The 25,259-nt window shown below is 36.5% G+C and overlaps 1 protein-coding gene across 4 annotated transcripts in view; it reads right to left on the bottom strand.

The window, feature by feature from the left end:
* Window positions 1–977: 977 nt before the first annotated feature.
* The window catches only part of CDC42SE2 (CDC42 small effector 2), an 85,092-nt gene continuing 60,810 nt past the window's right edge, over window positions 978–25,259 (bottom strand). For all 4 annotated transcript variants that reach the window (XM_039724107.1, XM_039724108.1, XM_039724110.1 and 1 more), the window contains exons 5-7: window positions 8,283–8,384; window positions 3,729–3,846; window positions 978–3,303 (exon numbers count right to left, since the gene is read on the bottom strand). In XM_039724107.1, the coding sequence (XP_039580041.1) occupies window positions 3,748–3,846; window positions 8,283–8,384 (201 nt within the window). In that variant the 3' untranslated portion in view covers window positions 978–3,303; window positions 3,729–3,747. The remainder of the gene's footprint in view (window positions 3,304–3,728; window positions 3,847–8,282; window positions 8,385–25,259) is intronic.

Raw genomic sequence — 25,259 nt, 5'->3', positions numbered from 1 at the left:
TCATACTGCATGAGGATGGCTGACTCTTGGTGATGATGTTGTTCTTTTAGCAACATTTTCAATGTGCTCTGTGCCCCCACAACAAGCAGAATACTGTGGACAAAGCTGGTGAGCACAGTACACGGAAAAAGAGGTCCAAAAATGTGGCATTAGTCTTTTCAGTAGACGTATTCACTGCTGCAAAGTCTGAATGTTCTGTTTTGCGTGTGTTTTCCTTTTGGTTTTGTTTGGTTTTTTTGTTTGTTTGTGGTTTTGTTTGGGTTGTTTGTGTTGGTTTTTTGTTTTGTTTCTTGTTGGTTTGCTGTTGTGTTTTGTGTTTGTTGTTTTATTGGTTTAGTGATTTAATTCAGAAAAAGCTTGATGTTTTTCCATGGCCAAACTATCAATGTTCCCTGTAACAGATTATCTCTGATCCCATGACACTCACTCCCATGCTTACTCTGAATAAGCATTAAAGCATTGGGAAACTGATCCAGGTTGAAACTAACCAATGTGGTCATACAACCTTTCCTGGAGGTCAGTATCCATGAGTTAGCTGCTGAATCAGTGTCAGAGCTATCATGGACTGTAAGGGTAAGCAGATGGGACCAATCCAAATCAGTTTCACGGGTGTGCCTTTGAAGCAATCCTACCAATTAGTGGCAGAACCTTTAATGTCAATCACTGAATATGCACTTACGGTGGAACATTTGGTCTTCAAAATATACCTTTGTTGACAGTTTTAAGTATCTATAACGTCAGCATTAAAAAAAGAAGAACCCTTTAGTTGATTTATGTCTGTCTTTATTTTAGAACCTTATTTCCTTCTAGCTGCCTTTTATTCCCTCAACTGGCAATTTAATGGACTTGGCATGAGCTGAAGAATTAATTATCAGTCTTTAGAAGAATTTAGCATGATATTTAAAGTAGTAAATTAGCGCTTAAGGAATAAACTTTGAGAGTGTCAAATATAAAAATTAATTGACCCAAATAGAGAGTAGGCAATACTGTACCTCCCAGGTACTTTTAATGTAGATGAGCATATTATGGTGACAAGTCTTTTACTGACCACCATAGTAATCTGCAGCACAATCAGGAAAGTAACACACATATGAGTTGCAGTCAAAAGGAAAGATTTCCAAAGTATTTTTAGGACACTCTCCCTTCCTTGCCCCGGCATACATGTTAAATCAATGCAACAATAATACTGATAAAATTACGGGTTAATCCATTTGGCAACAAAAGCGTCAAGTGCCACGAAAAAAATCTCAAGCCTGCAATTTATTTATTGTCACTAATAGGTTACTCTTTTCACCACAAATCTGTCTGTAAGATCCAAGTGTTTTTCTAATGCAAATACAATTTATGGAAAGGAAAAAGGGTAGGCCACCAACTGAAAGAAAACATTTATTGAATCAAAGTCAATACTTTCCTTTTAATATCTACAAGCCAACACTGAACTGACTTTATTCAAGAATGAACACAATGTACAAAAAAAGTATGTCTGTTATAAAAATATGTCAATTTTTTTTCCTGGCTATTGAGCTGAAAACATTTTGGCAAGTGCAAGATAGGTTTGGCAAGCAAATTTAACCTGCTATTACCAATAACAAAGATCAAATAATTTTATAATAGTTTTGTAGTATTTTTAAGAGTCATTGTTAAAGTGGCATTGGAAATGCTAACCCCTAAAAAAAATATATGTATCACTGCACCGCCATGTACTTATGCATCCAGACAACTGAACATCTCATCAGGAATCAGTATTATTACCAGTGAGCACTATCCAACCTACTTTGAACTATTTAACCAGATAAGTGACATCTACCACTGAAGTACAACCTAGGGAAGGCAAACTACCTCCATAGCTGTGTATTTTATGTGTTACTTACAGAGAGAGAAGGTTAGGTAGGTTCATAGATACCTAAATCAACCAGACAGCTGTTGCAATGTGAAATCAGGGAAAGGATAGAAACAGAATAAAGAATAATTTATGATAGTAGTCTACATGCATATTTGCATATAGAAATTGATTTGATTAGGATCAGTTACACCTTATTTGTTTAGATGGTTTGGGTCTTTTTCCCTCATAAAAATCTAATGTAACCAGGCCTCAAATTGACTTCTCTAAAACCACCAGCAAGAAGCAAAAAAAGGGACCATTTATAGAGATAATCTGAAAACAGTGCAATATTAAAATGCAGTTTCACAACATGTGAAAGAAACATGCTTTGGAACCTGAGCAAAAAGGCATTTTACTGACTTAGTAAAAAGTCACCCTGTATGTTGTTTTCATTGGCACCTGTTCTGCCAGATTAGTATGTCGCTCTTAGCAACTTCCATGGCCCTAAATATTTAGTACACAGAAACTGCCAACTACTTAGAAAGGTCTACTAAACTTTTCAGCCAATATTGCAGGCAGTCTGACATGCTGCTACTGGAAATGACTGTACAGGTTGAAATTAAGGAAAACTGTAGAAAGAAAAAGAAGCAGCCAAACATGTTGCTCTTCTGTGTAAATAGACTAAAGCGATTCCACAACACTTAGATACGGTACTACACTGGTTTACAGTCTCAAGGTCAGCTCTTTCAAAATAAATATACTGAACATTTACAACAAATGCCTCATGAATGCAAGCTCTCTCTTTATTATTTCAAGACCAATTGGATAAAATCTAAAATAAAGACATGACTGAAGCAGCTAAGTTACAAGTCCTTTTTCAGAAACAGGCATGACTTGGTGCCACAGCAAAATTTTTCACATCTGCAGTAAGCAATTTTTTTTTTCTTTTAGCACCAAGCAGGCCACCATAAAAAGCAACCTCACAAAGCATGCAGTCATCTACTCTGTTGATTTTGTATGAAATAATTATTTGTGCTTGCAGGTCTCAGACCTTTCAAAAATTCAGTGAACATTAGGTAATTGAAGACACTAGTGGAAACTCATTCATTTCTAAACTATTTGAGTGGAGAAAAGATTAGAAGACTAAAAAGCAACAGAATGTTGTGCATTAGTATTTCTGAGGAATGAGGAAAGCTAAGATTGGTGCTTTAATTTAATCCTTAGAACAACTAAAAAGTGACAACCAATTATAAACAGCTCTACGTCCATGATACTTGTAGAGGCCAATGCGTGCATGCCACTGAAAGGCACAGTTGGACCAATCTGATAAGTGGCATCATCAGAGCAGAACAGCAACTTTTCACTGGACTAATCACGAAGGGTGAACAATGAGCCATCACTTCTCTTGTCATGAGCACAGAAAGCAGTCACCAAGGCAAAAGAGAGGACACAGGAAAGAAGATACAGGAACTCACATAAACCTAAAAGACAGAAAACATGCATTAAACCAAGTTTTCATCATTCCGACCATTTTCCAACTGCAATACTGCTATACATTGACTTAACACCATACATCTTATGGAACTACTGCAAAAGCGGTATCATAGTCACATCACAAATTTCTTGTGAGATTTGTTTTACAAATAACTTCACCTGCAAAGATTGGCCTACAAGATCACCTTTAGTTAAAACATGCTTAAGGTCAGACTGATACAGTCAGAACAATCTGAACTCCTTTTTGTGAAAAAGTAAAATTCTTACAAGATATCTAATTTTTTACTCAGAAGTAGATTTAAAAATTGGTCATCATAAGGAGACAGGGTTTTATAGGGAGATAATTATGAAGCAGTATGATTGTTTTTCATACTGGTCTAACAGTGCCTAAGAAGTAGAATGAAATACTTACAAGAAAGTTATCCCCAAGGTTATCCTGCCTTTGTATCTACGAGCTGCATTTGAACATTTGCAGATATGCCACCTCCATAGCCTCCCTTGGACTGCATCTGATTCTGAATGGAGCTGACCTAGGGATAGAAGGGAAAAGAGGGGTAGATGAAAGAAGAAGAACAATGAGTTGTAGCATCTTCCTGCTTTTAATTTTATTTTTTCTCTAGGTTTAGTTTCCAAGTTCTCCATTGTTGCCAGTAAAGCTATATTACTTTTGCACAAGGACACGTGCATCCAAGGCTTGCTGAAATCTTAACTTCAGCACGCAGCCCAGCAGAAAAGATTGAAGAAATGGTGCTGAGGCAAAAGTTCTTCCTCTCTCCTAAAGAAAACTGTCTGATTCATGGTTTCACTGACCTACTTGATTAATCAAAACATTTAAAAAATTGAATCTTTTACTGGCGTTGACTCCCCCTGACAAACTAAAATTTATCTTGTTATATGGAAAACATTCTGTGGCAAGTATGATGAACCATAAGTTTATCACTAAGTTAACATCATTATATTGAAAGTATAATATCCAACTTGCAAATACCTCTATGGCTAATTCAGATCATTAAAACAGGGCTAAACTAGGATTTTCTAAATCAAAAAGGACCTTTTGGTTTGTGGAACATTTTTGGTTTATCTATTTACGTGACAACATACAACACTTCCCTTAATCGATACTGCTCCTTTAAATGGAAGGGATTTGTTTTTTAAACCACAGTCAATCTGAACTTTCCTGAACATAGCTGATCTGAAGGTATTTCTAGCCTGATGCATATAAATACATAGAGACACAGTCTTCATGCCCCCATTTCACGACTCATGCTTCAAGACATGCACATCCTGCTATGACTTTCCCTGCCTCCATCACCAAACAGAAAAGGAAACCCATAGTTCTTTCCTGCTTGTGTTGCATGAGTCAAAATAATAATGTCCAAGTGCCTGCAGGAAGACAACTTGGATCTTAAAGGTTTGGCCCTTTTTGCTATGCATCCCAGAGCGTACATAACAACTACACAAACAGTGGAAAATAACATTCATTCAAGGCTATGCCTGCAGGGCACCACTTGCAATTATTTCATCTGTGCTCCTCCTTCACAGAGACCTAAAAACATCACTGGAACATCACTGTGCTGTATTAAAACAGCACAGGAGAAGTATTTCCAAGCAGCTTGCACAATACTCCCTGTCTACAAAGACAGAAGAAATATATTTTCTTTTCCACAGCAAGCAAAACACATGCACATGTACAGAATGCATCAGCAAATGAACGCATTGTTCCACGCAGTTTTTCAAACTAGCAAAAGAGCCTGTTTTTTTCATCTGTGTCTTCAATGGCATATTGCAATGCTATGCAAAGGATTGTGTTTTTATGTATTTAAGTAGCACAATGTAAAATCATTTTTTACTTCGGCCTTTTGCTGAAATAAGTGATACAGCTGCAGCAAAGCAATATTACCATCTTATTTTTCTTTAGGGAAACGTGTTCAGAGCCAATTTTCTAGTGCATCTGACATCAAAGACTACAAACTCAGTAAAAAAAGAGGGTGCTAAAGTGCACGGGGATGTATTTAAAAACTTTCACATTTTACCAAGGCCATTCATCTTCTTCACTAAGCATCTTCTGCTACCCATGGAAAAAAACAAAGTCTGAATTCAAGTTTTTTCCTCAGAAAATAATTAATCTACACATAAATGTATTCACAAGAGTGAATACAGGATGCTGGTAATTTTATCTGAATGAACTCTGACTCCAGCATAAAAAAACCTACAAAGATCTCCAGGCCACATCACCTTTCAACCTAAAAACTTGCTTACAAGTCTTGAAATTTTGGAAGGCAGAAATCAACACAAATTGCAAGGCTGAAGTGTAGGTTTTCAAGACTATTGCTAAAAGTTAGACTAATTTCTGTGGTTCATGACTCACATGAGTAACTGAATAAGGAAGTATAAGTCTTAAATGCAGAGACTGCTGCCCTTAAAACAGAGAATGCAACAAATGGAACTAGTCTGCATTAGCTATTTTGTATATGGAAACTTTTGTAGGAGACATGCAATGTTAAAATTGCTAAGCAAAAAACATCTAACCTTTGTAGGTTTTTAAAGTGGCATCCTTCTGAAGCACCCTCCTTTTGAGGCTGAGCAACAAGCACAAGCACTGTGAAATGCAATTTTGGGTTTTTTTCTTTCCCAAAGACGCCACTGCCTTTCTTTGATGATATGCAACAGCAAGGTTCTTCTCTCTTAAGTCTAATTTAGATGGGACTTAAAAATTTTAAAGATTTTGGAAAGGAAAGAGGATTGTACCCATTAAGGGTCATGCAAACTGTCATGTTGCTTATGCATCTCATTAAATTTCCTTCGTTCCTTTTTTTCACTCTCCCTTTCAGAATTAGGAAACAGCACAGACAGATCTTGAAAGAGAAAACAATGGGAAACTACATGAAATCAAAGACTGAACTAAAGAATATGAAGCATCAGAACAAAGATTTCACCATGGACTGTGAAAGTAAAATAGGGAAAAAATGGATGGGAATGAACAAGAAACAGTGCACAGAGGGCTCTTGCCGTTTAAGTACACATCTGACAAAGAAGCAAGGCACTCTACAGAAAAGGAAAACAAAAAAGCAAAATATTTCAGAAATATTCTGAATAGTCAGAAAACTATTCAGTCAGAATTGTAAGGATGTATAACAAAGAATAATGCTGGTGAAAAAAGGCACAGGGCAGACAGAAAGTGAATAGAGAACCAAATAGAAATGAAAAAACAGCAATTAAATTGCAGGTATTCACCTAAGTTATTTAAAAAAGTAAAGCACAAAGAAGTTCGTGAAGGAATATAATGTCCATACTATAACGGAAATTATGCAGGAGAAGAACATATGAAGGTTAATGCTGTAATCTTGGAATTTACACTGCAAAGTATGAATGTGAAGACCACCACAGAACAGGTAGAAAATATGCAGTGTGAGAAAACAGAGATTTGAGTTTCTGAAGCAGGTAGAGTGCGAATGATTTGTTTTCACATACAGATACTTTCCATCTAGGATCAGAAAAATCTTGCTGATCATTGATGCAGCACATTATCCAAATGAAAAAAATAATAAAAAAAGAGAGAAACAGCTACTTAGAAGCATTCAAAATGAAAAAAGTTTATGTAGAGAGACAATAATGATTACCTACTGTTTTGGGATAAATTTTGGGATAAATTGGTATTATGCAAGAAAAATATGAGCCCAAACAGGCATAAAGTGAAAAAATAAAGCTTCAGACTACCTATACAAATCTCAAATGAGCTCAGCTGTGAGAATGAGGAAGGTTCTCTCAGGAGAAACAACAATTACTAAAAAAGCAAAAGTCACGCTTCAAAAAAAGTAATCAAACAAGCTGGTCACATTATATCAATCTATTATTTCCATTTATACTGGCTTTAAATACTAATGTAATATATCACATTAAATAAGGAATCAGCTTTAACTAAATTTTATCAAGTGGGATCTAGTTTGGCCATTTAACTTGCTTACCGAGGTTTTACTAAACAGTTCCAGCCCACTATGTTTCTAAAAAAATGTATTGCATTTTTTGATGTTGAATTTTTTAGCTTTGCCCTTCCTCATTACATGCTGAATTACAAAAATTTTTGTCTTATCTCAATAACACCAACTTAAACTAGCTAAAGCTACAAATGACCTCCCTTGCCTACATTTAAGTTTTTTTAGCTCTGCTTTCTATTCTGATACCTTTGACAGAGATGTTTCCTCTTTGTCATCTCCAAATATATTTATCTTTAAAGACTATTAATGAAGTCAAGAAATATTTTTAATCTACATACAACCATTTTCTATATTTTATATTATTGACCTTTGAAACAGATTGACATTTCACAGAAATTTGAAGCTCTAAAAGATACACCTATTTCCATAAGCTCATTTTCATTATTTATCTTACCTTCTGTTTTTTCACTTTCAGAAAGCTAAAAATATTTATTGCGCCCATCTTCTACAGGAAGCTACAAAATCTTACCTGTGACACTGCTTGCTCTGGAAATAATTCACACTGCAAACAGGGCTACAGAATATAGAAAAAGCTCAGCAAGAACACCCAAACTTCAATTTGTATGCACCATAAACTGAAGTAAGTTAGAGTTCTACACGAACTATATTTAAAAGAGCTTGAAGCATTTAAGGTAAGAAATCTAGCCAGCTAAAAGACACTTGGATTTTTCTATATAATACTTGAGTATATTTTCAGGTATACATCTATTTTGGTTCATACATATAATCAGAGTGAATTTTTAGCTTAAAAAGTGTTCTATATAATTTATACAGTGTCTAAAATGTGTTATCAATAAATATAGGAATTTAAAAAATTATAATCCATATTCTTGATTGCTACCAGGTCATTCTTCAGTTTCATACAGATTCCTTCTTATAGCTGAAAGAGTCATTACTCCAGCAACAACATACAAAAACAGTGTGACTGTATTCTGTCTAATATAAAATTATGTTCATCCATTCATGCTTACTGAATTCATTCCACTGAACAGATCTCCAGATCCTACATGAGCTGTGTGAACGAAGTTTGTCGGCTCCCCAATCATGCTTCGATCAATCCGCCGTCGTCTTTTCTGAAAGGAAGGTGAAAAAAACATCTGAGATTCACTGAAAAGGCAAAACCAGTATGTCATAAAGATAGATGTTAACCATCTATAGGAAGGATATTGCATACACTGTAAGCTATTTTAGCAGAGTCAAAAAACAGAGACCAAATTCTGAGGTTATCCAAAACACTAGTATTACTGTCCTTTTTTACTTGGAGGATGTGTACCAGACAAGCAGAGGTACCACTCCCAGCATTTAGGCCAACAAAACATTTGTAAATAACTTTAATAAATTCCACATTTATTAACCATGCAATGTTATTTGCAATGTTTCATACAGTAACTTCTGTCTATATTTGTATTTAAATCATGGTGGGGCAGATCAAATTTCAGTCATTCAAAACCAGCATTAAGGATCAAAGTGTGTTAGAACAGTCTTATGAAGCCACTAACTTATGGAATTTCTTATTTGCGTGCCCTGATGTCACTGTTTGCAATATACTTCATGGCAATGTCCAGAACAGTGCCTTGAGTTTGATCAGGGTTAGTCATAGACATATCTTTACTGAACTCTGAACCCATACACTCAAGATCACTTCCAGTCTGCATGACCCTCAGGTGTGAGCTGAAGGGGTGCAGTCCAGTAGTAAGGAAAAATGCCAGCTCAGGGATTCTTCTGATTCCTATACCATGTGACAGAAGGCAAGAATTGCTTAACCTCTGCTTCCCAATTTTCAGAGTCACTGCTTCATTTTTTAGTATTCTAATAACATGCAAATAAAAAAAATTAGAGGCAGTAAAGAATTTCCCTAATTAAAAGCTGCTTTGGTTGCCAGCCTCCAGCTAAGTATGGCATCTAAAGGACAAAACCAAGAAAACCCTATCCTCATTTCTCAGGCCAGAGCCAGGAGCTTACACGGAGCAATTCATGCAGTGTGTAGTCACCACATGCCCATACTCTGAAAAATGTCTCCATTTGGAAAAAAATTAAAAAGGCCACCAAACACAGTTCCAATATCTTTAAGGTATGTTGTACAAAGCAGAGTTTAACAGCTAAAAACTTACTTGAGCTCAAGTGAGACCTTCCCATTACCTTTAAGTTCACTTGGTCTTGTTTTTAATGATGGCTACTTCTAATTGGCTATGAGATTGTAAGACCACATAGACTCAAGGCATGAAGGTACATGCCTCGAGTGTGCTAGCTACTATTTCAATAGCTACAGATGAAATCTTTATGAATCAGAGCCCACAGCTAGGAGAATACCTCACAGGGTTTAGCCAGCAAGTACAAAACACATTTAGTCCTGTCCTGCTCCTTTTCCCTATTACAAAAGGAGATTTCAGTAGGTCTCTTGCATGCTATGAACAGCTGGGATGAGGAGAAACACATAAAATTCTGAGGGAACAGCTAAATACAATGATCTGATCTATGCTAAAACTACTAGTGAATTCTCTAATTCCAAAGAATTTTGCAAAATCAATCAATTGATCAAATAAAATATTCCACCTGTAAAAATTTGTATTTACACCATCCTGTACTGCAATATGCATAATCTTGACACAGAAAGGTGATCTAGATAGCTGTATGAAAATACACTGCTTTAATTAAAACACTTAAAATTTTTTAATGCCTGCAGCTGTTGCTCCCTCCCTCTTTTAAAAAACCAGTAACCAAATGTATGTATCTACACAATACACCCATAATTCATTTTAATAGAGTTTTGATGCAGAGAAGATATAGAAAACCTCAAAGACTTTAGATTTTTCTTATCTTGTTTATGAGTTTTTAAGACAATTGAACTTTTTTTTTTTTGTTCAAAGTAACTTATGTTACTCCTTAACTTGTTAAGATCACTGGTATGCTATTAACAAAGTGCTGGATCTTGTGAATGACTGTAAATGATTCTCCACTAATCATCAGGTAGTCAACCAGTAACCACTATTTAAACTGCACTGTCACCAAACCATGTCTCTTAAGCGAGTTCCTTATCAGAGGCCATCAGCCTGCCACCCCCTGACATGTGTCCACTGATGTGAGCTCCATGAAACTGTGGAACAGTATTTAAATGCAGTGCCACAAAATAGTTCACTGTGAAAGCTAATAAAAAATTTCCTTTTGGGGTTTTTTTTCTGCAGGAGTACCCAGCTTGCATTTACATTACTGTTTTAGCTTGTATCCCGAGAATGCTTTTGAAGCAACTTCACCAGTTCTCACTTATCATAATTCAATTTTAATTTTAGACTACCCCAGAGTGCAAAAAATTACACTTTTTTTTTAACAAAGCTGAAAAGACTAACTGATGTTCTCCCACAGCTATCAGACATTGAGGCCAAAGAACCAGGTGAGCCAGGCTGCAGTAGACCACAAGACATCTAATACACATCCCCAACAGCAACTGTTCTGCTGTCCTACACAGCTGATCCTACTAGAATGCGCTGTTCCCTTAGACATGGTCTCAGCCGGAACCAAAATGACCAATTAGAATGTGTAAAGAGACATGGGGAGCACTCCAAAAAAATCACCTCTTTATGAGGAGTGTAACACAGGAGAAAGCAGTAGGGGAACACACTTGAAAAGGTTACAAAGCTTTTACAGAGGACACCATAAATACTAGCTTTGCCGGGATTTCATTCTGAAGTTGTATTTTTTGAGGGCTTGTATCTGTTTGAATACATGCTTAACAATGTATGTATGCTATGTATGAATTAACACACAATAATAATTTTTTTCAGTAAATTGAATTTGAAGGAAACAGCACAATCATCTCCTACTTAAAGAAGAAGAAATTAAACATAGTTATGCTCATTTCCCTCTACCATCTGTGGCTTTCCATGCTCTCTCCTTGCGCAGCTCACAAGCCTTCTTGCATGACCGATTTGTTGCAGTGAAGGACTGATTTTGTGTTCTGGGAGTTAAAAAAGCAGTGCTTGGGATGTGGCCCCTGTCTTCTCCAGGGCCAGAGAAGCTGTGGCTGATCAGCTGAGATAATCACCATGGCTTTCAGGAGGGGAAGACACATAAAATAATTCATGTTAAAAAGAATGTTAAAAATCTTAAAAAATGCTGACAGGGCTCAATAAAAATTTAATCCCACTAGGCTTTATCCATACCTGAAACCGCTTGACATCACACCATAAATAATTATCTCTAGAATACATTTACACACCACTGATCTAGTAATAAGTAGTATTGAAATGTGACTAAAGGTCATCTATAAAACAAATGAATGTTTAGGACACTAGTGCAAAGAACTTCAACATACAGACCTGAGTACTTGTACCATCTAAAAGTTTGTTTTCAAGATGTTTCTGACTAAAGAAATAAATGTCCTAACCTAACTAAATGTCAGCCTAACTACAATGAGTCCTGTGTCCTCTATTTGCATTCCCTGTGGATTTTTTTCCTAGCAGGAGGGAAACAAAAGAAGGTTCACATTACAACTAGCTAACTTGACTGTTATCTTTCTTGACAGTTTAGGTCAAGTTACTAAAACAATCAGTATAAGTGGACAAAAAAAGTTTGAAATCTGTATTAAAATATTTTTTTCCCTTTTGCCTTGTGCCATAGCACTTCTCCTTTTGCTAGGAGGGCAAGGGGTGACATGGAGCACAACAATAATGAGATGAGAGGAAAAGACCTGTAAAAGGATCCTGGAAGTGGAACATGAAGTGTCATCATTTAATGGCTTACTCAGTTTATTCCCTTGACAAAGAGCTGAAGAATTTGGATTGCGAAGTACATACCACACAATCTTTACACCATGAAAAGAAAAACTGATCTTGAAACTGAAGCAGAAGAGATGCAGGCTTGTGTGTTAAATGTCTTGAGAGTAATGGAGATAGCAGGAAGACCCACCTTAGAAGCCCTGTTTTGAACGTGCACTAGATGCAACGAAACAGGATCACATTTCAGTTACCATAGAAATGAAGTAAAAACGGATCTTTTCTATTCTTAACTTGTGAGTTATGCTTTGCACCCACACGGTAGCATTTCCTTTGAAATACCAGATTAGAAATCAGAAAGCCTCCAACAGTTGCATCACACAAATATTTGAACCTGCAAGTTTCTTGAAACTTTAAACAATTTTAAACTTTTGCCTAAAAAGTTAAAACAATTATAGCATGTATTCAACCTGTCCTTCAGCAAAGCCACAAACATTTCACTGAAATGCTGTTTTTCATAGTTCCAAAGACTACTTGTTGCAAGAAATTCAAAATTGTAATTTGTTTCTTTAAACATACTGATGTGTCTAGAAGTATGTAAAATTTCCTTTCTATTCCCTTGTATTTTTGGTTTTCAGGAAAGAAGTTATCTTTTTTCACTATCTCCAGATTTTGTCCAGAGGTCAGGCTGCCCTTCTTTAGCTCAAGCCCTTTCATAAATGATGGCAACACTTCTGAATTGACAAGATCTCTACCTGTATAAAAAAGACAAGTTTGGGAATTTTGGGAATTTTTTCTCCTTCCCATGGTAATGCACCCTTCTCTGCTCTTCATGAGAGGTCCTATCAACAACAACAACAAAACAAAACAACAAAAACCAACAACAACAAAAAACCACAACCAACGAAACCAAACCAAACAAACAAAAAAACCAAAAACCAAAAAAACAGAAAAACAAACAACAAAAAAAAGGAAGTTAAGACTAACACCAAGGTCTCAAACATATAAAAAAATATTAAGTGATATCACTTAGATCTTGGGAGGTTGACAATTACTTTCCTGCTAGAAGCTGAAGATGCCAGTGAAGTCAACCTTTGTATCAAGTTTCATACAAAGATATTCCGAAGTCAAGTGCTAGCCTGCATTTGCTGGATATTAAAAGCAAAGGAATCTGTTAAGCTCCAGAAGAGCACGTTTTGCTAATTCTACACCAGATATTTTGAGATGGCTGTGACAGACATATCAGAAATCCAAGTCTAAGTGAAATGTAAGTGACAACAGCATTGCACAGGATTCTCCAACACAAAAATCTGTGGATTTTACCTGCAGCAGGCAGTCCTCAAATGAAAGGTTTACTGCAGGTGTAGATGAGGAATGTGCACTAAAGTACATGGTAGACACTGAAGAAATTCAGGGGGGATGATGTATTGTGAATATAAAATCTCTAAAAACAATGCTTCTTTTTTAAAATTCACACATACGGTATCTTTCTCCCATTGCTTACCCATTTAATTTATCCCACTTTACAAAACAAGAAAAAGTTCCAACTCTTTTTTTCCACACAGAAATATTCTTTATTCAGCTGTATGACGTCCTGGCTATTTATATCGTAGTATCTCAGTAAACTAAACTGTAAGAAACCAGGCAACAGAATACCCACTGTCCCCAATGTCTACACAAGCAACAAATCAGTGGCAGGGACAGGCTGGATCTTTGCATCTCATATTGAGAATAACAAATCTTGGTATTTAAGATACAAGCAGTAAATCCTTGTTTTAATCATTCTCCTCTAAAACTAACAAAGACACAGTTATGTCTGTATTGAAGAGAACTTTTTAAAAATTAATATTTGTTAATGTCATCAAGGAATCACAAGGGAAGGATAACTTTCCTCCTGCCAACTTTTCAGCATTTACCCAAATGTTATGAGTGCAATTTTTAGTAACTGTTTTACACATATAGTTTTTACTTATTTCATATGCAGTAAAAATACATTGAACATACCATGTTTATGTATTACTTAAGTTATATTAATATATCATGCATCTAAATACATTTTTTTCTGTCATTCCATACTTATCTGTGTCCCAAAAGAACAGGGCACAGTACATTAGAAAGGAATAGCATGCTGATCTGATCTATCTATTCTGATTTTGTGCAATGTGTTTCCAACCAGATCCAAATCAATATGAAGTGTTCCATATATAAATTGCCAAGTGATGCACCTTCCTTTTTTTGACCAAGATTATCTAGTCTTTCATTTTAACTGAGGAAGAGGAAGTTTTGTTCAAATTTGTCACAATTTCTCCTTATTCTTCAAGACACTAATATTTTTCATGACATATTATTTTGGCTTGATGCATAATGAGGAAAAAACAAAACTATATACCATGCTTTGGTATCTCAACTGATACAGAGTAAAAACATCAGATTCCAAGATTAATTTTCCAGTCTTGTATCAATTTCTTCTCTAATTTCAGACTATTAAAAACACAAAATTAAAAGGAGTGGAGATTGTGTAGATCAATACACAAGTGCATTAATAACACTCCACATTTGAGTGGGTTATGGCAGGAACATCTGTAGCTTCAGCGGGCCCCGTTCACCTGCCAGGCTTGCCTTCATGGAGTCACCAATGCTTACTTACTGTTGGCTGCCAGACTCAGCAACCTTGCCAAGCCAAAAAACAGTCTTCCCTTTTCTTTAAATGAATATAGTCATAAAACAGGCTTATCTCTCTTGGTAAATGCCAACTAAAGCAGATTTAATTCCTCTCCACAGCCTTATTCGAGATTTAATAAATTTACTTGCTAACTTCCTACATGGAAAATCTCCCTGGTGAGCAGAGAACTAAATGATACATCTGCAGGCTGTAAAGAGTTGCTTTGCAGAATGGGTTTCTGTGGTCAGAGAAAAATCACTTAACATTTATTGCCTTCAAAAAGTTTTCTTTTTAAAAGCAAAATGACTGTGCATTCATGAACACTAGAAAGTTACACAGTTTTCAATACTTGTTTCCACAACATGAGGGTAAATTTTGACTGCTAGCCCAGTCATTACAATGGCATCAAATACAATAATAAAAAAATCACTCTCTGATACCTCTTTGCAAGCTTGACTGTTATGCAACAGTATGGTAGTTAGAACATAATGAAATATAGTAACTTTTAACATCATCTAACCCTTTGTAACACTAGGAGATCTAGTGCTAATACATCTTTCCATTCTAAACCAACCCAAATCCCAAACTCTCCTAAAGCAAGATAAATCCCAGTAGAGCCACCACAACTGCTACTCTTATGACAGACAAGGCAAATGCTAAGAAGGAATATGCTCCTGTTTTTCCTTGGTATCTACCTGCTACATTTCTTTTCACTATATTTTGTTTTCACACTATATGGGTGCACTATCAAGACACTGATAATACAGATACAGTATGGATTTTTAGAAAAAATTAAATAAGAGCTATCAGACTACTGGTACTCGCATCTACTGTGTTTGATGTTTCAGAAATAACCCTCAAACAGCAAGCCTTTTTTAGAGAACTTCTGTTACCACTCATTCTAGTGATAATTTCATGATTACCTACTGCAAAAAGCAAACTCTCAATCTGCAAATTCACTTTGGGTTCTTTTTACCAATCAAGATAAGTGTCCCTGAGGACATTTCAGTGATAGAACAGAGCCATTTGCTAGCTTTGTATTCAAAAACTCAGCTGAAACTTCAAAAGCAGTTGCAGGCCAAAGATTAAAAAAATCCCAAGACAGAAATCTAAGGGAAGGATTTAATCAAAGTCAAGATAGTAAACGATTTCAAGATGGAGGATTTGGATGGTCAGAGGAGAAACTGAAACCCTTCCCTTTATTTTCCTCCTTTGATCTTTCATACTTTTGTATCTGCTCTTAAAAAATACAGCAGCAAGACTCCCTCTGCTGTGGCACCCATCTGATCCTCCAGACACTAACACACAAAATAGGAAAATTGCTCAGAATAGGAAGTATCAATTCACCCTGTAGAGGTAGTTTTCTGTCCTCCCACACACATGCTGTTCTGCTTCTAAACAGTCTCGTAGACAGAACATCTGAATGTGTCTCAAGACGAGCTGTGGTCTGAGTGATGTGTCTCAGCTCCCTGTAGTGACCCATCAAAATTGCCTATAAAGGTTGTAGCATCTTGCATCAAACTCTACATGAGGGGATTGTAGGAGCAAGGGCATCCCTTGCATTTGCTTTTGTGCATTGAGTGTTTCAGATGCATTTCTCCACACTTTCCACCATAATTAGGAACCTACAGATTCATGTCAAAACTAACAAAAAACATGTATGCAAGTGAAGCTGGAAAGCTAACACCCATCTCTATCAACTAGATCATTAGGTCACAAACTAACACTGTGAAAACAAAAGCTGGATGTATAGGATCATCACAAAGTCAGTGTGATATTTTTGAAGAAGAAAAGTTGCAGGTTTCCTAAACATTTCTGGGTTTAAACACCACTAAGTATTGTGGTATTCCCATTTTTTTCAGCTGTTTTAAATCTGTGAGGTTACAATGCAGTCCATCATTTATACAATCTCCAAGTACTACATAAAAGTTGTTGAAAGAGACACCATACTGAGTAATACTAAAATTCCAGTCAGCACTAGTATGTATTTAACATTTCAGTGTTTAATTCAATTTTTGAACCATAAAGTGGCAATGACCATTTGAAATGTAGGAGCCCACATACTCTTTCAATGAGCCAGAGTAGACCTATGAGTTTCAAATGCCTCATGTCAAAACATCTCCCACACAGAAGAAACACAGAGACGCACAACTAAGGTAATGTACAAGACAAATTGAAATGCTAGACACTGCCTCCAAACCACTGAATTTCAGTGACAGATTTATTCTAAATCAGTAACATCCGATATCTAAGCCCAGCATAAAGATGTTCTATCCAATGCTGTGATCTCCATCAACAAGATACCAAAGCTGCTGCCCTCACTGAAACACATTTTTCTCAGTCTCCTACTTGGGCAGTTTTTAGCAGATTGTTTGAAGACTCCTGACTGATTAAGGATCTTGCAAACTGTGGCGTCATCACAACCGAAGCAGGAAGAAACTGGCACAGGCTTTCATGCCAGCTCTTAAGCAACAGAGGTAAGTAGCAGGTCTCCACCACACTCAGCTTTCATTAAGTTTTCAAAAGTTCATGATGCCTCATAATTTCTCTAGCTAAAGGAGTTAGGAAATTGAGACCAGGGACTCAAAAGAGGTAAGTTTTTTAATAATGTGAGCTGTTACAACTAGCATCTAGTAAGCCGATTATCAAGCGTACACTGGATTTAGCTTTTACAGCAAAATCACTTGGCATGTACTGACTGACTCAAGTGGAAAAAAAAGAATGAAATCTTATTGTCCGAGCTCCTCAGCAAAACAACTAGCAGTTTCATTCATGTACATAAAAAGCAAAATTAAAGGAAAAATAAAATAATCTGAAATTATGATGCAAAAAGCAAAATTAAAGGAAAAATAAAATAATCTGAAATGTCAGCAAAGATGGCATCATCAAATCTTTGCAAAATGAGGTGGATTTTAAGTTTCAACTTCTCATCAAATTAATATATTTTATAACTTTATATATCAAATTGGATTGCATATTATCTTAAACAGCTTCTTTTTTTAGCAAATTCACCACCTTTTTGCATCTTTTGAAATATAAGCTTTTTTGTTTGTTGACACAATATTCCATTATACTATGATGATGTTAGTCATCATATGACATAACTGGCAATTGTAGGCTATGTTTTCTAAATAAACAGGAAAAAATTGCCAGATGAGGTCAAATGACTTTGAAAGACAATAGGTCTTTTAAGAAATGTGTTTAGCTCACACATCAAAGGGAACCATTTCAGATGCTTGAACCACCTTTAAGTTACACAGCAAGTCCGAATTTGTTCCTTGGCATTAGCTAGAAAGCACTGTCTTTTTCAAAAAACACATTAGTAAAATTTTAAATTGACATTTGCAACTTTCAACTTGGCTACCGTTTTGTCCACAAATTTACTTATCCTTCTAATAATTTTATTTTTATTACTTTGGGTGGTTTAATGTCTCTTTAACATAATTTTTAAAAAAGGTATAAAGGTATTAAAAACCCCCAGTAATCTAAAAGAATCACACTTGATATTTTTACTACAGTAACTATAGTGTTTTAATGTCTTTAGACTGTGAAGTCTGACTGTTAATCAACAGGTAATCAATTAAAGGACAGTACAGCATGATGAAAGCAACAAATTCTAGACTCAGAGAACAGTCTGGATTAGAAGAGACCTTAAAGACCATCCTCTGACCTCCAAGTTTCAACTGCCCTCCCAACACCTTACACCAAAACACATTACTCCAAGTCTCTCACAGGGATGTGGCAACAACAACTTCCCTGTGCAACTTGTTCCAGTACCTCACTATTCTCATAGTAAGAAATTTCTTCCTGACATCTAATCTAATTCTACCTTCTCTCATTTAAAAGCCATTCCCCCTTGTCCTACCACTAGCTGCCCTTGTAAAAAGACCCTTTCCAGCCTTTGCAGGCACCCCTGTCTGTGACACCTTGTCTGTGACAGCTTTAGTTTCTCAGCAAAAATCAGAACTTAACATATTAACTCTACCCTTAGAGCTGAGTGACTTCCAACACTTTAGCTGGTGCTTGGATTAAGTGCTCATTATCAGCCTGCACAGATGAAAATAATTAATCACTGAAACTTCAGAGTCAATCCAGATCCATGACACAGATAAGGGACAAAAACTCTGCTGGACAGGACGTGGGAAGAGAGACTGAAATACTGGCTTTGTTAATCTATAAGAAATGAGACATCTCCTTGTGGTCTTAATGGTCCTCAATTACTTATATAGGAGGGAACAGAAGACAGACATCATTGAAGGTCCACAGTGGCAGCTTGAAAAGCCACAGCCCAAAGTTACAATGTAGAAAATACCAATTAAACATACAAATAAAATAAACAGTTGTGTAGGTGGTCAAACACTTGATCAAAAACTCAGTGAATTTACATGTCTGTCCTCTGAAATCCCCAGAACACAACTGGTCCTGCAAAAGTCGAGTCTAGCTGCTGCTTCTGCTTTGAGCAGCAGCACTGCACCTGATGGCATCCAGAGGTGTCTTGCAATCTAAACTACTTTACAAGCCTCTAACTTCAGATGGTAATGAAGAGCAGGCTGCAACTGATTTTCCCATATATTCTCCCTCATAAGCAAAAATGATAATAACACAAAACAGAGGTTAAACGGATTATATAAGGACTCACCACAGCACAAACTTTCTGGAAACTTCTAATAGCTTCTTATAAAATCAAAGTCTTGATAAGAGCATGCCATGAACTGTATCATACTGAGCTTTCTTTCAATCTGCTTACTGACCTTTCCCAACAAGAACACAGGAAATACTTGAAAGATCATCTGGCATGATGAGAGCTGTAGTTCTCTAGAGGATGTAGCCAGGATTACAACATGTAGCCCCGCCTGCTCAGTCAAACGAACATCTCCTGACCCCCCAGACACAACACAAACAAAAGCCTTGGGTGTGCTTAAGAACACTGAGCATTGAAGCAGTTTTGTTAAGAAATTATCTTCCATGCTGTAGTAAGACTTCCCAGAGCTAGGTGACTAATCTAAAGAGGTTTGTTATATCTTGTGTGTGCAGGTGTCTGAAAACAGACATTTGCATCTTGATGGAAGCACACGTTAGGTAAGGTACACCACATGCAAGCCTTCTCTACTCCTTTGTACACTGTTCATCTTCTACAACACAATGATATGCACATGCCAAATTTCACTGCAGAAAACTAAAAGAACAAAAAATAAACTGAAATATCACCTCCAAACAGGTGATAGCTACTATCAGACGCAGGATCCTCACACTCACCATAAAAAAATCAATCCCTTAGTAAGCTTAAAACTTCCTCTGGACCAGCTAAAGTATCCACTGCACTGAAGGTAATACCCCTAGAGGCACTGCCATATGTTGTCACAAGCCTGCACATTGTGATTCACCTTTAACTATGACAACAAATCAGGGTCCACGTGGTATTTTCGGAAAATCTCTTTATGCAACTCAATGTAATTCCCTTACTGGGAAACAATGGATTTTCATGAGTTATGGCACTGTTTATTTTTTAGCAGTAGGATTAATGAGTGGAAGATCTAGTACTTTTGCTGCAGGCAAAGACAAAGCCACAATATTTACACAAAGCAATATCCTCAAGAATCAACAAACACACACATAGTGAATTCATGAGTTTCTAAACACCTCTGTGAGTATCATCTTAGAAACATGGCATTAGTTTGCCCGGATAGCAGCAGCTTCTTGTTGGTATATATATATGTGTATACATATATATGCAACAAAATACCTGAATTTTTTCCTGGTTTTCTAATGACATACTCTACTATTTACTTCTCAGTGAAGTTTTACCAAAATGAACTTGCTCCAAATGTAGATACTTTCTTCTTTTTTCCGGTACAAATCCCTTTTTAAGGGAAGTCATCCCATTACAGCTTTGTGTGTCTCAGTCTGAGACACATTCCTAACAGCTAACCTTTCTGGAGATCCTCCCGTTGGCTTTTCCTTGCTAAGTTATTTGTCACCTGAACAACCTCAGCATTGTCTTGGAGCTGTCCCTCCCACTCCAAAGATATACTGATTAGTTACAGCCTCAGCATGAATGCTGTCACATAGCCTTGGATACCCTCATCTGCAGTAAGGGAAAAGAACTTGTAAGCATGGAATCAAAAATTTCTTTCAGTGGCAATCCCACTTCTTGCTCTTGTGAGGACTTCTGCAAGACTCCCAAATTTAACTGTCAGTCCAGCTCATTTTAGGCAAATCATTTTGTAAAAAATTCATCCCAAAATACATTATTATGTGACAGTCTATCTTTGCTTGTGCTTGAGGCATCAAAGGAAAAATGAGTTAGAAGCTACACAAGGGAAGCAGGAACAGCCTCCCATGTTCTTCTCATACTATGAAAAATAGTCTCACATTTGAAAAGTGATCTCACTAGTGGATGTAGAAATAGTGACATTATACACAAAATTATTAAAATACAATACAGCAAGTAGCCAAGACAATTTAGCAAGAGATGGCCCAGTAGGTATTTTAGAGATCTTTACACATCGAGCCTGTACACAGCATGGCTAGAAGCATTTCTGGGAGAGCAGTCTACCAGTAAGTCTTAAGGAATGTTCAAATCAGGAGCTGTGCTTAGATTTAGATTAGCTTTCAGCTCAGCTTTTGACATATTCAGAATAGTAACTAACACAAAAGCCTGTGCCTGACGTGTGGCAAATATCCCCAAATGAGAGAAGGGATGTTGCTCAGGAACCAATTAACAAGTTCCAACAGAAGCATGGCAGCAAATGAGGAGCAACACAGTGTGGCATTGAAAATCTGTGGGTTCAAAAGACAGACAATATAGACAAAAGAACATTGTGTAGGAAAACTAGTCAAGCACTGTAAGCCTACATATTTTATTACAACAAGGAACATAAAAAGGAAGCCCTTTCAAGAAGTGACCTGCTTCCCTTGGCAAAACAAAGGAATCTCTACTGCCTTGTCCCATGTCCCATCAAAAGGAAAACACCAGTTCCAAACATGTACAGACTTTTTGTGTAGTCTTGCTGAGGCATGCCACAATTCCAAAGGCTTTGAGTGTAAACAATCACTACTATTTCAATTTCATCTCATAAGGAAGAACCTCATACTCCTAACTTGTCCCATTCTACTCCTCTAAATTCAGTGTTATTGAAAATACATATTCAGGAGCAGTAGCAGTTTTTTGTGTAGTCTTGCTGAGGCATGCCACAATTCCAAAGGCTTTGACTGTAAACAATCACTACTATTTCAAAAATATTCCCAACTTGTCCCATTCTACTCTAAATTCAGTGTTATTGAAAATATATATTCAGGAGCAGTAGCAGCAGCTTCTTACTGTTCCACTAGCTGCACTACAGAAAAGTGGTTAGGGAGCAGTAGCAGCAGCTTCTTACTGTTCCACTAGCTGCACTACAGAAATGTTAAGTCAGGTACATTCACTAATCAATTTACTGCTACAATCACTAGTAGTATCAACAACATCACACCATCATTAATAGAGGAAATGTTGGCTGTTCTTACTACTCAGGAGAACCTTCCTATTTACTAATTAATTTCTGTGGCAGCCTATCCTTCCATATCTTGCAGGTTCTTTGCACCAAGTTATCCATGATAAATCTATTCCTGCAAAAGCAGATTTTCTATTATTGTCTATGTCTCCTACTTGTATATTTTTTTGATACCATTACATACAATTTCTTCAGCTAGTTATCCATGATAAATCTATTCCTGCAAAAGCAGATTTTCTATTACTGTCTATGTCTCCTACTTGTATATTTTTTGATACCATTACATACAATTCCTTCAGCCTAATACTGACAATTCTGAAGCTGAATTCACTGTAGAAATCCAGAAAATATATAGTGTGGTTTTCTCAGTGTGTCAAATCTAGTGATCTTACAAGAATAAAATCAAATATTGGAGCATCTTGTAACAGGAAGAATAGGAAAGCATGGTTTCCTATTGCCAACTGCACAGGAAGCTTTGGCATTGCAACATTGAGCACCATGGAGATATCTAAGATTCTTCCAGGTTCATGCATTATTGGCAACTTCAGGGCAACTGCTTCCCTGTTCCACAAGTGTAGTCAGCTTCTACCAAAACCAAGATACACCCAACATCAACTTTTGGCTACAGATTTGCAGTGACTGGCAGTTAAAGTAAGAATGAAGAGTAAAAAGAACAACAAACATACACAGAAAATCAGGTCTTCTGAAGAGCTGCTGGCTGGGCATTTTTAAACTGGCTGCACAATAATAACTGCACATTATTTATAGCAAGGATTTTTCATTTTACTCTTCAGCAAATGCAACCATGTAATATCTAAAAAGACAAAACATAACTCCATTTTCCTAACAACTAGAATTATGAATACAGAATTGAATAGTAATTTTTGGTAGGAAGATAGACATTGTTCCTAAATTAAAGAAAAATGCCAACAACCAAGACAAAATATTACCATCACCACTCTGTTTCATAACCTGAAACAGGACAGGTACTCTTTACTGACACCCAGGTTTTCAGTGGACTATGGTACCTATGCCAATTAAAAGAAAAAAAAGCTTCGAACCACTGGCTTGGCAGCATGACAACTGCCAAATCTTGACCATTTTTGATTATTTTAGGATAATGCTACACTGTCATCTGGCTATACCACCCACAAACACATTTCCATGATCAAGGCACAGAATTTGCAATAATTGAATTTTCTTACCAGATTTCCTGCATGTTTTCTATGCCTAAACTTCGCTTCACTATCTCACCAGGTTTCCCTGAACATCCGTCAATGTCCTTGAACAGAGGCATTAGAGTGGCCACCTACAACTGCTGTCATGTACAGACATTGACACGACTTTACCAACTGTGGTAAAGTTTTCAACTATGGAGAGATGTATACTACATCAAAATAATTTAGGGCAAGAACTGACTCTGGTTTTCTCCAATGATGTTATCATCATTACAGACAATTTTAAATGTAACATCTAAGCCATGAAGTTCATTTTAATGCATACTGAAAATGCAAACACATTTTGAGTACAATTTTAAAATCCAGTATTTGTCAAAACTCAGGGGAAAAAACATTCTCCACTAAGAACACAAAAGGTGTTTGCTTTTCAGCTGCAAAGCTAAGAAAAAAAAAAAAATCAGGATTCAGCATTATCATGAGAGTTAACATACCCTCTTAGGGATTACTACATAAACATATTGAGAAATTCAAACCTTTCTGCCCTTCCCAATAGCTCCCCAGCAATGTTTACTTTCAGACCGCTCTTCTAGGTTCAGGAATTGTATAGTTACAGTTAATTTTCTTTTCAAGAAACTAAACCACATAAACTCACGTGTGGCTGTTTATCTGGGATAACAGTAAAATCACAAACCATACCACAGTCTGCACATCCTACAGAATTTCCTGTCTTAGGTATTATAAAAACAAGTAAGTGTCTGCTATGTTTGGGCATAAAAAATACTTTGTCAGTAATACTCACCCCTGCAATGCCTGCAGAGCCAACATTGCTAAGAACCTAATCTGAATTCTATTCCTTCTTGGGCATGACCAAATTATTTACTAAATTCCAGTGAGCTGAAGCAGGGGGATTATTCACAGAAAGCTTACTGTACCAGTGTGGGAAAAAGATTCAGCTTGACTCTCTGAACACAGTGGGAGCTTGTAGAGCAGTGGCAACTGGAAGTTAAAACGTGATTCCTTGTCAGAGTCAACCACTTGATGTACATTTTAGTGATCAACAAACAACTTTAGGGTAAAATAGCTTTTTGAGGTGTCTCAGAGTATCCTTCAAAGGGAAAAGTTTGCTGGTCATTTAGATGAAAGTTACAAACACACCAATACCAAATAAAATCTCACTCCCTTTACCATTTTTCTTTCCTTTTCACTGGGGAATAAAGTGAGCTGACTAATTCTAGGACACTAAATTATATAAATTGTTATGTAATGTACGGTTTTGTAGGGTACCTGGTCACTTTTCCTATCCTAAAGATAGATCAGACTGGTGCAAGACTTCTGTTTTCTCTTACTAAACAAAGTGAACATTATTTACACAGGTGTCTAGTTTAGAGGCACTGAGAAACAGACAAAGATATTGCAAATCATGATTTTGGTGATATGAGATATTGCAAATCATGATTTTGGTGATATGAAACATGCTACTAATACACCAGGAGAATAATTTCATTGACTCGGACAATGATCACAGTTGTAAGGTGTTACAGCATTTTGCAGCACTTATGTCAGGTGAATATTGTTCCTGTCAGAAACCCTTCTTGTTCTATAATCTTATTAGATACAAAAAAGCTATTCACAATGAATATCTAGTAAGTAAAAAAACAAACAAACAAAAAAAGAACCCCAACAACAACAACAACAAAAAACTAACCAAAACACCCAAAGCAAACCACATAATCCAGAATTAGCATTATCCATTTTAAAATCTAGCTAGAATAAATTTTTGCCTTAGCACCCAAGATGAGCTGCCTTCAAAGAAAACCATGATGCTTCTACACATGCCCCATAGAAACTACTAATAAGCTTCCAAGAGTATCTTTACAGTCAGCAGGATCTCAGGGAAGCACCAAGG

Source organism: Passer montanus, unplaced genomic scaffold (genome assembly GCF_014805655.1).
Source record: "Passer montanus isolate IOZ18808 unplaced genomic scaffold, ASM1480565v1 scaffold52, whole genome shotgun sequence".
In the NCBI taxonomy this organism is placed as follows: Eukaryota; Metazoa; Chordata; class Aves; order Passeriformes; family Passeridae; genus Passer; species Passer montanus.
The sequence above is the reverse complement of the archived record's forward strand: the minus strand, read 5'-3'. Positions and strand labels throughout refer to the sequence as shown.